We start from the raw sequence: 15,438 nt of genomic DNA, 5'->3' as shown, positions 1-15,438 counted from the left end.
AATTACTTAGTCATAAAAATTTTAAGATATATTATTATAAAATGATGAAGACCAAATTTTTTTTTTAACTCCATTCTCACTCTAATAAGTTCAATTGAAAGAAAGTAACAGTATAATTCATAAAATAAGCTCGATTGATAGATAATAACAAAACTTCTTCTGTAGCAAATATTTCAGATTTGAACTACTGAAGTAGTATATTCTGTTTTTGACCCAGTACAACAATGTAATAAATGTAAATACAAAAATCAAAGAACAAACAATAGCTTAACTAAACAATTTTATTCTTAAAAAAATATTGATCTTTTTAATTATAATTCCAAATCAACCAATATTAACTAATTAAATTGAAGTTGTTGAAGGTTATTTTTTAAATTAGAGATAACAGCTTTCCAACCAGCTTGAGTAGGGTGTACTTCATCCCAAAAGAAATAAGAGTTGGGATCTTGGCATACTTTATACATTTTGTTACCCATTTCATCTACACTTCCACAATGGTATGTTTGGTTTATACCTGTGCAACATGGCTCCAATGGATTCTCAAATTTTATATTTCCTACATTAATAACAAACAAGGAAATTAATTAAACAATAAAAAAACTTCATCAATATGTCAACTTTAATAACAGTCGATACGTATTATATATATAACAACTTCAACAACAACCGATACGTATCATACGTGTTATGTATGACCTTCTTTCGTTTTTATACATAACATACCATTTTTACACTTGTTTATACCAGATCTTTATGGTTTATTTAGGTCGGTTTTTTTTTATCAGAATTAGGCTTACATGTCAAATTTTACAACCTCCGAACACTCTATCTACATTAAAATGTAGTTTGGGTTGTATGTAGGCTGAGAAAGGAAAAATGTTAGCGTTGCTCTTGGGAATAACGGTATATACTCCAATCCATCTAGAATAAGACATAATTTTCTGCATTTTATGAATTTAGATAGTAAATTTATTTGACAAATGGTTGTTGACCGGCATTGTTGGTTGATTGACTAGCCGGAAATACCGACAAATTATCTAGCGGTAAAGTCTTTGGTTTCGACTAACAAAATAATTTTTCAGGTAGCTTTAAAATTGCTTACTAATAAGCATGTTTTTTTTTTTGTTTCACTAACAACAACAAATCACAAATGCCAACTAAAAAAATCATATGTCAAATACGGTATTAACAATTGAAATACATTATATTATACATAATTATATTATATAAAATATATTTAAAAAAAAAAAAAAAAAACATGATTGACTCACCTGATTGAGAACCTTTGTCACGAAAGACAGAGAAAAAGGAGTTATATAAATCAATAAGAAGAATTGAAGAGGCAGTTTGATTGTTGAAGTTTGAAATTGCTTGTTGTAATAAGAGATTATGGAAAGCAACAGCTTGGTTGTAAGTGTCATTGCATTGTTGGAATGGAAAATGTACAATGCTTGGTACGCATCCCAATGGTTGTAAGGATGTTACTGATATTTTCTTCACTCCTAAATTATATACACGTACGATATCCACCACAAGCTCATTTACCACTTTTGGGATAAATGTTTGCAAACCCTAATTTCAATTTTAAAGAGCATTGGTTACTTCAACATATACACAATATAATAAACTTTGTTTTTAATAAGGTTGTGATAAGACCGCAAAATTCGTATAAGGAATGAGAAATTATTTTTTTTAAGTGGTGTGAATTGAGTTCTTGTCACAAGTATGTATAATTTCAACTTTAGGGGTATTTGTTTAAAGTAAACTTAGGTAGTTCGATGGCCTACTATAATAGGTAATTCATCAAAAAATAAAATGAAAATTAATGTAAAATTAGAGAAAAATTTTAAAAATTTACATAAAAAATAATTTAAAAAGTCAGAAATTTTTTTAAACATTTTTTTCACAATTTTTTGACATTTTATTTTAATTTATTTTATTTTTTAAAAAAACTTGCTATTACAAGTCATTTGGTTACCAGGTTTCTTTAGGAAATTACCCTCCAAAATTGGGGTTATTCATGGTTAATCAATAAGTGAGATTATTATAAGAGAATATGAAAAGATTGGATTATTCTAGGTAATATTTCCTTTTCTAAATAGTAATTTAATAAACTTAATAAAAAAGTTCTTTTTTCAAATTTTATTTGGTCACCTTATTTTGAGAATCTATTCCAAATTACAACGAATTAAAAATCAAATAGGACCAAGTTTTCTATTTTGAGAATCTATATTAAGAAAAGTAAGTTTTTATCTCGAAATGATTAATGATAAGTCAAAATATTCGAAATATTCTTTAATCCTTTTAGGGTAAAATATTGTGTTAATATATGACTTAAGTTTCAATCAAGCTTGTTGAGACTGCATTGTAAATATTGACTAATGAAAAACTTTTTAATTAACAAAGTTTTTATTAGAAAGCATTAGCTCTGATACCAAATTACTAAATCAACTCAACGACAAGATACATGATAGTTGGAGCTATGATATGCGTTATATATATATATATATATATATATATATATATATATATATATATATATAAAAGTAATAAGAAAAGGGAAATATATTAGCGATAATTTGAGTTAAGTACCTGCGCAGAACCACCCTTAGCAAGGTAAAATGAGTAGTCATTGCCTACAAGACTGAAATGAGCAATGGAGTTATGAAGATCAAAAGCATTTTGATGGAGAAGGGTTTGGAAGAGATCAATTTGTGTAGTGATGTTTGGGTATGGTGCTTTTGTATCAAACACTCCTGTCCCTCCATATGCAAAGTTCATTCCATATTTTAAATTTTGTCTTGCAAATTTTCTAAATTTGTATACTAATGGTGTTCTTGTTCCCAAAGATCTAGCTGCATGCATACCATGTACAATAAAAATCTAATCACAAACATTATTAATCAAAATTAATTTAGTGCATATTCATTCTTTCAAACTTATTCAAACTAAATAGAGTTAAACTAAATAGAAAAAAAATCATATAATGTCAATAATATTTAAAATAAATATGTTTAAGGAGCTCAATGCATTCACGTAGCAAATTTTTTACCAACTTAACCAACACATATATTAGTATTATAGTTATATAATTTTAAACATAAGTTGAATGTTGTTAGTTTGACTACTTTTAAATTCACCCCTGATCGAGTTGAAGATATTGAACTTATAATAACTAAATTCAAATCATGACATTGATAACACAGCTTAATAAACTGGCTTTATTTAGTCGATATTAGTTAGTTGAATTTACTATAACTTTAACAAACCTCACTAACTTTTCTTGCAAACAAAGAAAAACGACAAATACTTTAGAGCTCATTATAGAAATAACCTCATAAAAAAGTGCATTGAAAGAATAAATTAATAGGGAATTCGAATATTTCTTTTGCTTTAACTTTTGCATGAGATTGAAACCTAGCTAGCTTATCATGAAACATATCATATTCATACCACACCAAAATACTCGCTCGCTTCTTTTAATTTCTTCCACCTTACTATAACGGGTAGTTTTATAAGTTTTTCACTTTAGAATACTTTCTATTTTTGGAAAGTTTTTATCCCACTTTTACCCCGTAAAACCCCCCTTTTCTTTTATTTATAATTATTTTATCTCTCATACTTTTAATACAATCATTACTTCACACTACTATTTAATTAAAATAATACCCACTACAATCAAAAATTTTCTTTTTTTTAAAGTGCGAAAAACTCAAAGTAGATGAACTTAAAAGAAATAAAAACTTTACATAGGAACACGGACACCTATAAGGGAATAGATAGACCAATAACCATTATGGAGTGAAAGAGATCATAATATGAACTCTCTTTTTCAAAGGGATCTTCTTTTAAAGTATTTTTTAATTTAATTAAATTACGGGTAGTGAAAATTAAAATCAGATTCTTCCTAAAAAAATAATATATATTTTAATTGAGACATTTACTAGACCTTTACTATTAAGTTAAATTTGTAAAAATTTTAATCAATCATGTTATTAATGTGTTATTAACCTATTTATCTCAAAAGAAAATTTTTGGTAAAAGTGACTGTATAAAAACATATATTATCATATCTTATTAACTTACCAAACATTATTATCTTATGCATATACACAATGACATTTTACAACTATTATACCGATCGGATGTAAGAAATTGACAAGGTCACTAGTGCATTAATAATGGCGGAAATTAATACCAACTCTCAATATTGATTATGACTGAATATTAATATTCTGATTAAAAAATTTATATTTTGTGAGAGTTGATAACCAATAGCCCTCCAAATTGACCTAAGATTTTTTTTTTTTAAATTTAGCCCAAGACTTTTATTGAACTGGGTCTTTTGAGGATGTGGGAGGTGATTGACCGTACAGGTCGGCCCTCTTCTTTTTTCCGTATATAAAAAAATTAATAAAAAAATAAATATATTAAATTTTATTGATAAAATAAATATATTTATTATAAAAAATTATCTATAAGTGGAGAAAAAGTACTAAAGTGAGTATACGTATACCACCTGTAAAGATGTACTCCTAAAGTATACAAATTAAAAGGCCGCCAATAATGCCATATTTTGCAGCCTTAAAGAGATTAAATCATATGACATATTTGATAGAAGTAAAATGGACATGCTAAAGAGTATCCTACCTAAATTAAGTCTAGATATATAGAAATTATTTTTTATAAATTTTTTATTTATAGTTAATAAAAAAGAACGAAGAAAATAACTTATAATTTTTTCACTTAGCATTATTTTTCAATAAATTTCTTTTACTATTGACTTGCATAGTCTATCTTGTTTTTATAAAAATCAACTATTAAATTATTAAACAAGGATCATATTGATATTTTCTTCACTCTCGATAAAACAAAACTAATGATACCTTACTGATAGAATTATATATTTTTGATAGAAAAATATATTTCGAATATTGTGTAATTAATACTATTATGGAGAATATCATGTAATTATTTAATTTCCTATCTTTATTTAAACAATATTCATCTAATGAGAATCGGCAAGACAATCAATTCTTACATTTAATCTCAATTCTTACACTTACATATGTAATAACCTTTAAATTATTCCGTTTTGCTCCATTTTAAATCAAAGACAATATTGAAAATTTTCATCAATTTTTATATATCTTAATTTGTATGCAAATGTAGATGGTACAATTAAACAAGCATGGGAAGTATAAAAACACTTCCTTCCTTTCATTATATGCTTCCAAGGAAAATCCTACTATTTAAAGAAACAGAAACGTATTTTCATAGATATATATCTATAACTTATTTGATATTTATACAAGAAAAATTCTACTATTTAAACAAAGAGGAACATGTATGTTATTTTTTATGGATAACTCCAAAGTTAAAAGATATTCATCTGGCGTCTCCACATATAAAATCTTATTATATACTATCTTTAAAAAAAAATTTAAAACGCTAATAACTAATGTGTAATTGTCTCTCAAATTCAAATTAAGAAGTCTATATTCTTATTTTCTCTTTGATTTTTATGAATTGGACTATTTAGCCCATATATTTAATGCGTCTCTCGAAGAAATCGTCTCTCACAACAATTTGTAATAATTTAAAGACTATGCAAAAAGCAAATGAAAACATCAAATTGAAATGGAGGGAATCGAAAAATAATAAAAGGAAAAACATACCTAAGAAATCAGTTAAAACACGACCATCAGAAAAACGGCCAGAGGGTTTCCCGGGAAAAGTGATACCATAAGGCTCTTTCCATGCTTGTCCAATTGCTATTCTTGTATTCCCTGTGTCCGCATATGAATCTCCAAATACAAACAGCTTTTTCACCGTTTGATCATGATCATCATGCTGATGTGCTCCACATTCTACTACTTTTGTCCCTAGAAATTTAAAAAAAATAAATTAATAATTAGCTATTTTAGAATTTTGTTTAATTTGCATGATCAACCAACAAATTTAATTTGTTTTTATAAAGTACAGGAGTATAATATATATATATATATTCTGCAGTTACAACTATATGATAATTATGATTAATTTGTTTGAGTCGGTTTTTTAACATTTTTTAATTGGGAGTAACCCGGAGAATCCCCAAAAGAAAAGGGAATTAGGGGCATGACAGATTAAACTCTTATTACTTACTACAATCAGGCCAACCCTTACCACATTTCTTTAGTCCTTTATTTGAAGGAGTGCAGGTATAAATTGTTCATTACCTTTCCTTACCTACACTCTATTTTCGAGCGGGATATTGAATTGTGTTAGAGTATATAACATATTCTGAGACTTCAACCATAAGCTTAAACTTTTAGTTGAGTTGATTCCTTGACATGGAATCAGAAGTCAGTGAAACAAGAGTCACGAGTTCGAGTCTCAACCACCCCTCATCATTAAAGTGGAATATTCAGCGCTAGGTTTGAGGAGGGCCTGTATTGCATGCTCACTTCTAGAAAAGGTTCTCGTGTGAGGGGTGTGTTAGAGTATATAACATATTCTGAAACTTCAACCATAAGCTTAAAATTTTGGTTGAGTTGATTACTTAACAGATTGATGATAATCAATCAGGCCAACCCTTAATTCGTAATTTTTGATAGTTTTCTACAATCTAAGATGTTTCAACTTTCAATGGCACAACTCTTTGTAAATTAGTAGAATTCTTGGAAAAGATATTTGATAAACTCATGGAAACTATCAGTTTAAACTTTATGATTTAGAAATAATTTTAAATTAAGATTAATAAGGTTACTCCTATTTTTTAATTCGCGGGTAGGCTGTGAAAAGGGCTTTATAAGAATCAAACTCTGAAATTTTTTTAAAAGATGATATTTACTCTTCAACTAAGACAATACTTAATTCTCAGATTAAACCTACTTAATAACACTTAAAAAATATATAGATAAATAGTTGATATAATACATACCTATGAGAAGAAAAATGAAGGAGCATACAAAGAAGAAGGTGAATAAGAGGTTTTGAATTTGCCCCATTAAAATAGTAAAGCTATGAATAATCTATTAGAAGAAGGAGGATCCTTGAGATGTGTTGGTTGTAAAATACTTTGAAATCTTTAGAGGTGACTCTCTATATATATTGCTTTTCTTTATCAAAATTTAGAAACGCTAGAAGAAATAATCAAAATGTGAATAATAAAAAATGAAAATTATTCAAAGGTATTATTTTATGTAAAAATGAATTAATATGACCCAAGTGTAGACGCACTTCCCTCTTGTCTTTATTTAATCATTCTATGCTTTCTTTGTTAGGGTTGGGTCCTATACGCCATCATCTCTATCTCACTTTTTTCAAGTTGTTGAGGTCTTTTTCTTTTACTTTTTAATCTTGTATTAAGATTTAATTCTTACCATATAAACGCATGAAATTTGTTAATTAAGTATAAATTGTTTATAAAATCCATAAAAAAATTAATTATTTTAATAAGCAGTGAAAAGGGTTAATGAAATACTTTCTCTGTTTCATATTAGTTGCAATATTAGGAAAAATAATACTATTCATTCATCACTCTTGATTTGTGATTAATTTTTAATCTATAAGTTAAAATATAGTCAAGTGATATTTTGTTTGATTCGTCTTATTGCAAAGATTATTAATATCAAATTTTTATAATTTTTTTATTAAACATAATTGAAGATATTAAGAATTAAATTGCGTGAAAAAGCAAAAATATTGCAAGTAAAAACAAGGTGATTATCATTTGTTTTGTTCTTTATACTTTGGATAATTACAAATTAATATATGTATAATTTTATACTTGGATAATCTTCTAATATGTTTCTTTATGTACAAATGAAATTTCAAATTTTGAATGTCCAATTTTAAATTTGGAGTATTTATGTGAAAACCAAAAGAAACAATTTTGAATATAACTTTATAGTAAAATGGAGAGCACAAACTACAACTCTATTCTAGAGTAAGGTTTTAAGAAAATAATTCAATAGTAGTACTTGGGTCAAAAATTAAAAATAAGTTGGATGTGGATACTCTTGTCATTATGATTGTTTGGAAAAATTATATGAGAGCACTACATTTGGAAAGGATACCTTTTTAAAACTAACTATATTATATGTCTTTATGAATTATTCCATATTTCTATTTAGATATTTTTTTTATTTTATAATTTTTTTATTTTGAGTAATTTTTGCGGCATTTTTTTCTGTTCATATTTTTTTTTATCTTTTTTTTAATTTTTTCCACAAAACATTAATATTCTCGGTAATCATTTTCTTAATTTTTGTTATCATTTACTATTATTTCAATCTGAATATGAATATATATAACAAAAAACTCTTGTATATAACATAATTTTAAAAAACAATTTTAAGAAAGTCATCATAAATTGACTCTAGTAATTGTAGGTTTTACATTAATAAAATAAAAAAAATTGAGTCAAAGGAGGGAAACTATAAAATCGGACCAGGAGTAGGTTTTGGCTACCAAAGTCCACGCGAATTGCATGTAGAAGTTGTCAAGATTAGGAGACGTGAATCTTATTTTGAAGTCTTCTTGCAACACCTTTTGGTGCGACGTGAACCAATTGATTTTCTGCTATACTCGTCATATACCTACGCTTTCATTTTAACTATTACTTTGAATATGAAAATAATTAGATTAAGAATCAAATACATTAACATTTCTAAAAAATAGTAATTATTTTTCAATTAAGACAAAATCCGATTCCATTAAAAACTTAAAAATCTCAATCTTGTGTACTGTCAACTCTCCACTTGTGCACGTCTTTGTTGTTAAACCAATGAAAAAATTTATCATGGTATGTGAGCCGAAAATTTTCAAAAAATATCTTGGTCTATCGATGTGAATTCGAAAAAAATAACGTTTCCTCCGATTAAAAAAGCTCACATGTGAATGTAGTGTGGAAAAATTAGAGTAGAAGCTAACTGACATATAAATTTAATGGGTTGATTCTTTTATTATCAATTGATTTTAAGATATAACCTCATTAGGCTTGTGTTTTTCTATATAATAGACCAAGCATATTCAACAATTCCCCCAGCTTCTATACGAGCTTCTATACGAAGCAACCACCCGTCGTTGAACAAAAAAGTTGTACATCACGACAAACAAACGTAAATTGAAAATACTAGTATAGAGTGTTCGAACCGAACACTTATCCACCACAAGTGCACTCAATATATATCGATAAGATATTTGAACAAATGACCAAAATTATGACCTAAAAAGGCCGAACATAGATTCTTCCTAACAAACGAAACCAATTATCAAACTTGTTATTGCTTCAAACTTCTCGGCCATAATACTAATTTGAATAGATTAACTTGTGCATTCAACACAAAATGATAAAAACAGTAGCAATCACTTTATAACTTGACTTGCATCTTCATCTTATTCCTGTCAAATAGTTACATTGCATAGTTCACATTAAGACCTTTATAACAAGGACTAGCAACGAACATCGTACACAAATTTTTACGATTATTGGCAGAAAGAAATATTTACATCGTCTCAAAGATCAAATATAACAACCGAAGAGCAGTGCTCGGAATGAAGTATGTCGTTTTGCTGTGTATAATGTAATCTAAACGAAACGATAACTAGTTATTAATCTCCAAAGATAAGCATACATTGAAATACTAGTCACTTATCCGGACTCGGGTTTCTCGTGTACTAACCTAAAGATTGCAGCTCCCGCTCCTTCTCATCGCTCTCAATTTTCCTTGAGCTCGTTGCGCCCTGCTAAGTGCTATCTGTACGTTCTGCTCCTCGTTACACTGCAGATTAATAGCAAATAAGCACAATGACGGAAAACAACAATTGAACTGATCATAACTCGCTAAGGTAATCGAGTTTTCTTAGAGTTGAGAGTAGAGGTGTTTAATGGGGCGGGTAGACCCAACTAGCCATAAAGTAGAATAAATAACTATTACATGAATTTTAAAAACTGAGTCAAAGTGGGTCGGATTTAAACGGATTTTAACCGCCTTGGCCCGTTTACATTTGACATGACCCACCCCAACCCGCTCCGTTTAAATTTGACCCGACCAGCCCCCACCCGACCCGTTGAACACCTCTGGTCAAGAGAAAAGGATTTATATATATATATATATATATATATATATATATATATATATATATATATATATATATATATATACCTGCTGCTTCCTTTGTGCCTCGATTTCTGCCTGCAATGATGAGTGCTAATTGTGAGGCCTAATTCATACTTGGGTGCTTCTAAAACATAACAATACTCCTCGATCTTTTGAATTTGCTACATTATACAAATCAACAAATCGAAATGAGAGCTTTTTGATGTTTTGTAGCAAATTAAAAAGGACCTGGGGAGTATATATGTTCTCGAAAGAACAAACGAGTATAGTATAAAATTACCAAGGCCTGCTTTAATTGTGCATTTTCCTCTCTTAATTGGTTTAGTTCTGCTTCCAATTCTACCGTATACGCCTGTGGATCAAGAACGTGATTTTGTTTAGAAGACTGTAGCAATCAGTGTTACATGGTTCGCTAATTGCCTTACGAATCGCGAATAAAAAAAAAGCGAATTATGATCGATTTTAGGCTACTTTTGAACCATTTTGAGCGAATCACGAATCCAAAAGGCAAACTAACTAGCGAATTATGTTCCATTAGTAGCAATCTAATTGGGACAGACGAATATGTAAATACTATAAATCGCTAGAATCGGTGCAAGACAACTCCGATAATAAATTAATTCGATGAGTTGTATGATCACTAGGATGATAAAATGATACCTGTTTCCTTGCTCTAGACCTTGCGGCGGACTCCCGATTCTTGATCATCCTCCTTTGCCTTCGTTCTACGACCTTCTCAACCGGTCCATCAATAATCCTCTTCCGCCCACGCAACGTCGACATGTCGAGCCCAAACTGACAACCCGAATTATCCACCTGGCCAGGTCCACACATACCTTCGGGCAAAACCGGACTAACCGGGGACAACCCAGGCCCAGGGGCAAATCCTCCTCCAGAAGCCCCTCCATTAGTCATCCTACCGCCATAACATGCCACTGAGGGCCCCACCACCGGAGCTGGATACCCATTATTTCTCTTCCCATTCGTTGTATACCCGGATCCCTCTCCTGCAGTCGGCGGTATAGTTTGGTAGGGCCCTCCTGGAGCAATCCCCATCATGGGCCGGGTGACAAATGCAGGACCAATCTGTGGAGTACTAAACCCGTACTGATGAGGAGGCGCGTGCTGAGCGGATGGCGCAGGGGTAATCGATGCCAATGGCATCGCTGTCCCGGACCCACATTGTTCTCGTACCACACCGGCCTTAATCAAAAAATCCTCTAGAGTCATCTCTCCGAATGTTGGTTGTCGTTGAGTCGACGTAGAAGTCCCTACCGGCGGTTGCTGCTGATTCGGCTGCTGCTCATCCTCATCAGGCCGATGACTCCTCTGAATCTCGGTCCAAACTTCATCGACAGTCTTGCTGCATAGCGGAGCCGGTAACGTAAGCGAACCTTGCCTAGGCAAACTCGGCTGCTTAGATATTGTCCCTCTACTAACTGAAGAGGTTATCACACGGTCCACACCGACATTATTATGAGCTTGATTTGGCTGCACATGAATTCCATTCGTATTATCATGATGATGATGATGTGCTTGATTTTCCTCTGCGGTCCAAATACTGTTCAGAAACTCATCCATATTCATCGACCCGAAATTCTTTCCGTTCTCGCTAAGAGTGTGCTGAAACTCGTCCAACGTAAGGGAATATATCGAAGACTGTCGCCCCAAATTCGGGAACACATAATTGCTATTTCCGTCATTGTGATTTTGATTATGTTCTTGTGTAGTCTGATTGGTTTTGGTATTGTTATGAGGATCTAAGTTGCTCGTCATCGCGGGTGAATTAACTTCCGATTGAGCCATCATATCTGATTCGGCCGCCACCATTTGCAAATTGCAATCCTGATAGCTGAATAAAGTGGCATACCCGGAAAAAAGTTAGTGAGAGCATATACAAAATTATCATATAAATTTAACAAAAAATATACTCCCTCCTATTCAGCTTATATGTCCTATTTTCTTTTATAGTCAAGTCATCTTAATTGTCCCATTTTTATTTTTGGTATGGGTTTTTGACTTTTATGCCCTTAGTAGCTTTATCTTATTTTCAATTATATCCTCCATTACCATACTAATTTTCCTCTCTTACATTAAAAACCCATAATACCACTTTTTTTTCTACCCTTAGGGTCCCACTTTTGACTCTCCTTAAAATATGTAAAAAGTCAAATGGGACTGAGTATTTTATTTTTTGCATTTTGTGCCCTCAAGTGCGAGCGCAGGGAACCTGGGTCCACCCCCAGGTCCGCCCTTGAATTTGGTTTGATGGTTTTGGAATTGTAAACCAGATTTTGGGGTATGATGACGCAGTAGAGTAAAGCACAGCAATGTTGGCATAAGTTCCAACTTGAGTAAAAGGACAAAATAGGGAAAGAAAAGACTAAAAAAAAAGAAAATTCTTTCCGTTTTGTCTATATTGCTAACTCTAAAAACCCATTATAGATAAACAACAAATAGTTGCCCTTTTGATATTTTTGCCAAACTTTTGTCCATATCTCAATTTATTTAAGTTAAATAATTTTATTGGCGAATCTAGAATATTAATATAAAATGGGCTAACCACACGTCCAATCTATGTATTTATGCTGAACCAACTCGATTGATATACATTCTTTTATATTATATGTTATAATAGTCAACATTAATAGATTTTTAATCTGGGTCATGACATAACATCCTTCAATGTCATATTTGAAAGCTCTCACGAATAAAGATTATAGCAATTTCTTTACACCCATAAGAATATACCAATTTTTTGAATCCCTTTCAAGAATATTATGTCTATTTGAAAAATAAACTACACTTAAGTATACAAGTAGTATATGTTTATTAGAAAAGTACTCCAATATTATATTGGTATTTACGGGTATTTAACAAAATAGAAAATGATTATAGCAAATCGAAACGAAAACTAAAAATGATTATAGCAAATCGAAATGAAAACTATGTATGTATAGTATAACTAATAAGTCTAGCTATAGAGAGAAACCCAAGCTACCTTAGGCAAAAAGAGTATTAGGTGTTGTTTCTTGTTATAACCAAGTATTGGCAAATTCTAGCTTCAAAAACGAGAAAACTTTTACTTATCTTCGTTTGTATTGCGTCTCTCTTCTTCAGATCAATATAATGGCTTTACTTTACGATCCGACAGCCGGCTAACTGAACAAAAACTAATTTAATCTCAATAAATTTATCAAGAACAATATTAATTACATATATTGCTGCACATACACTAAAAAATCTCACATCGTTAGAATTCGCTATCAACTAAAATTTGTATTACTAACTTAGTGAATACTCCCTTCCGTTTTTTAAATTTGCTACATTTTTTACTTTTGACCGTTCTATTTCTTAATCTTAAGCCCTTTGTAGCAAACTTAGGGGACAGATGAGGAGCGAATACATCCTAGCAGAGGTATTCAAAACAGACCCGATCACCTAATATTCACCTCACCTTATAGTCTTATAGTCGAATACTGACCTAACTTAAAAACTGGATTTATAATTATGTAAAACCCAATATCAACACAAGACCTGATTTTGCACCGGTCCAAAACATTTAACCCAAACATCAACCCCATGACGTGAATAAACACCTTGATACGTAAGTGTGCAATGTGACGCACCATTTTGGGAAAAAGTACCTCAAATTTGGTGGAAAAAAGTTTCATTTCAATCATTTAGTGTTATATATTTTCATATTCAAAACATAAATTATTACTTGATCACCATATATAGAAGTGCATAAATGCATAATTTTGGCACAGATCATAATTTCACTAATCCACATAATAACTAAGCTATATTCTCACTCCCACTTACACATACAAAACCATGTAACAAATCACAATGAACGCGGATTTTCATGATAATTATATTATTCTACACATTAACCTTATTTATATCACTATGAATTAACAACCAAATTTAAGTTCATCAAATTCCAACAAAAAAAATACATCATTTTGAGTATGATCATAACAAAAATCTAGACTCAAACCTATCCAATATTGAATATAATAATATAACTAAGTTTGTTTAGATGATTTATCTCACGTCAATTAATTAAAAATAATATGCACACTTTACAAGTCATTGAAACCCTCAGACTTATGTTTAAAGTGAGTGCATCTCGTGCTTTTTAATTATATGTTAGATATTGAATAAATCCAGCTAAACTTAATAAGTGTTCGACTCACCATATATTAATATCTAGATTCATCTCAGCCCTAATCATAAGATATATAGAATATAAACGAATTGATTCAGCACACATACGAAATTTGCAACATGAGTAATGGAAAGAAGCTAACCTGAGAGTGAAGATATCAAAATCAAATATCCCAAAAGAAAGAAAAAAGTTTCTCTTTTTTTTTTTTCTTTTGAAGACTCGATGTTTTTGTTGTAATAGTGTAGAAGAGGAAGTTGGTGTAAGAAATAATACAGCTTACAAGGCTTTTCTCCAAAAAAAATTTAATTTTATTTTTTTTTTGCATGAAGGGCTATAGAAATACACGTGTCAAAACCAGGTATTATATGGGGACAGGGTTCAGCACAGCTGTCTATTAAATAGCTTAAGAGTTTTTTTTAATATCATTTATTTTATTTTCTCATTTAAATAAAAGGGTGTTTGTTTGGTTGAGGTAAACGCAACTCTTATTTGCACACAATTTTATGTATCTTTGGAAGAGTGTGGTTGTAGGTATGTAATTTTGAAATGATAGGCGGGTAAAATTTATTGAATTTTAGTAATATATTGTATTTTGTAGATATAAAATTTGTATTATTTGAGTCGTATCAAAGTTGATCGTGTATTTGTGGATTGTGCTATAGCGTGATGTTTTATTTGGCTGTCATAGTTTATTTTGATTTAGCCATTGCTCATGTATATTTTAAAACTAATGGTTTAGATCATGAGATTAAATCTCATACTATTCATTTTGAATTGGGTTAATTTTATGTTTAATGTGAATTTCACTATCTTTCAAATTAAGTTTTTTTTTTTTTTCTATTATTCAAATAATTTTTAAGGTACTCAATTTGAATCTATTGCATACCTCAAATTGTGACTGGTAAGATATAGCTAAATACTTTATAAAAATCACTATAAAAGAATTAATTTTTTATCTTTTTAAATTTGTTATATTATAGGAGTATAATTTGAGATAAAGTTAATTTTAACTGTAATGTGGCTTTCAAGAGAGAGAAATAATAATGACTATACTAATTATATACATTAAGATTGTCTTTAGGAAAAAAAACATAAACCAACAAACCAACAAAGAGTCATTTCAGAAACATATTTTTGTTTTGACTTAAGAACCAT

At 30.1% G+C, this 15,438-nt stretch overlaps 2 protein-coding genes across 2 annotated transcripts; both read right to left on the bottom strand.

Annotated features, from left to right (window-relative positions):
* Positions 1–119: 119 nt before the first annotated feature.
* Positions 120–7,155, bottom strand: LOC130827737 (GDSL esterase/lipase At5g03610-like). Its single transcript, XM_057693579.1, has 5 exons — positions 6,926–7,155; positions 5,679–5,885; positions 2,593–2,855; positions 1,272–1,572; positions 120–556 (listed from the first exon to the last, which is right to left on the bottom strand). The coding sequence occupies exons 1-5, from the start codon at positions 6,990–6,992 to the stop codon at positions 339–341; spliced, it is 1,056 nt and encodes a 351-aa protein (XP_057549562.1). The 5' UTR covers positions 6,993–7,155; the 3' UTR covers positions 120–338.
* A 2,328-nt stretch (positions 7,156–9,483) lies between these two features.
* Positions 9,484–14,512, bottom strand: LOC130827736 (protein ABSCISIC ACID-INSENSITIVE 5-like). Its single transcript, XM_057693578.1, has 6 exons — positions 14,426–14,512; positions 13,111–13,271; positions 10,770–11,961; positions 10,390–10,461; positions 10,155–10,184; positions 9,484–9,770 (listed from the first exon to the last, which is right to left on the bottom strand). Exons 3-6 carry the CDS (start codon positions 11,937–11,939, stop codon positions 9,672–9,674), a joined length of 1,371 nt encoding a protein of 456 aa, XP_057549561.1. The 5' UTR covers positions 11,940–11,961; positions 13,111–13,271; positions 14,426–14,512; the 3' UTR covers positions 9,484–9,671.
* Between the last annotated feature and the right edge of the window lie 926 nt (positions 14,513–15,438).

The sequence above is a fragment of the Amaranthus tricolor genome, chromosome 11, assembly GCF_026212465.1.
Source record: "Amaranthus tricolor cultivar Red isolate AtriRed21 chromosome 11, ASM2621246v1, whole genome shotgun sequence".
NCBI lineage: Eukaryota > Viridiplantae > Streptophyta > Magnoliopsida > Caryophyllales > Amaranthaceae > Amaranthus > Amaranthus tricolor.
This window is presented reverse-complemented; position numbering and strand designations above follow the sequence as displayed.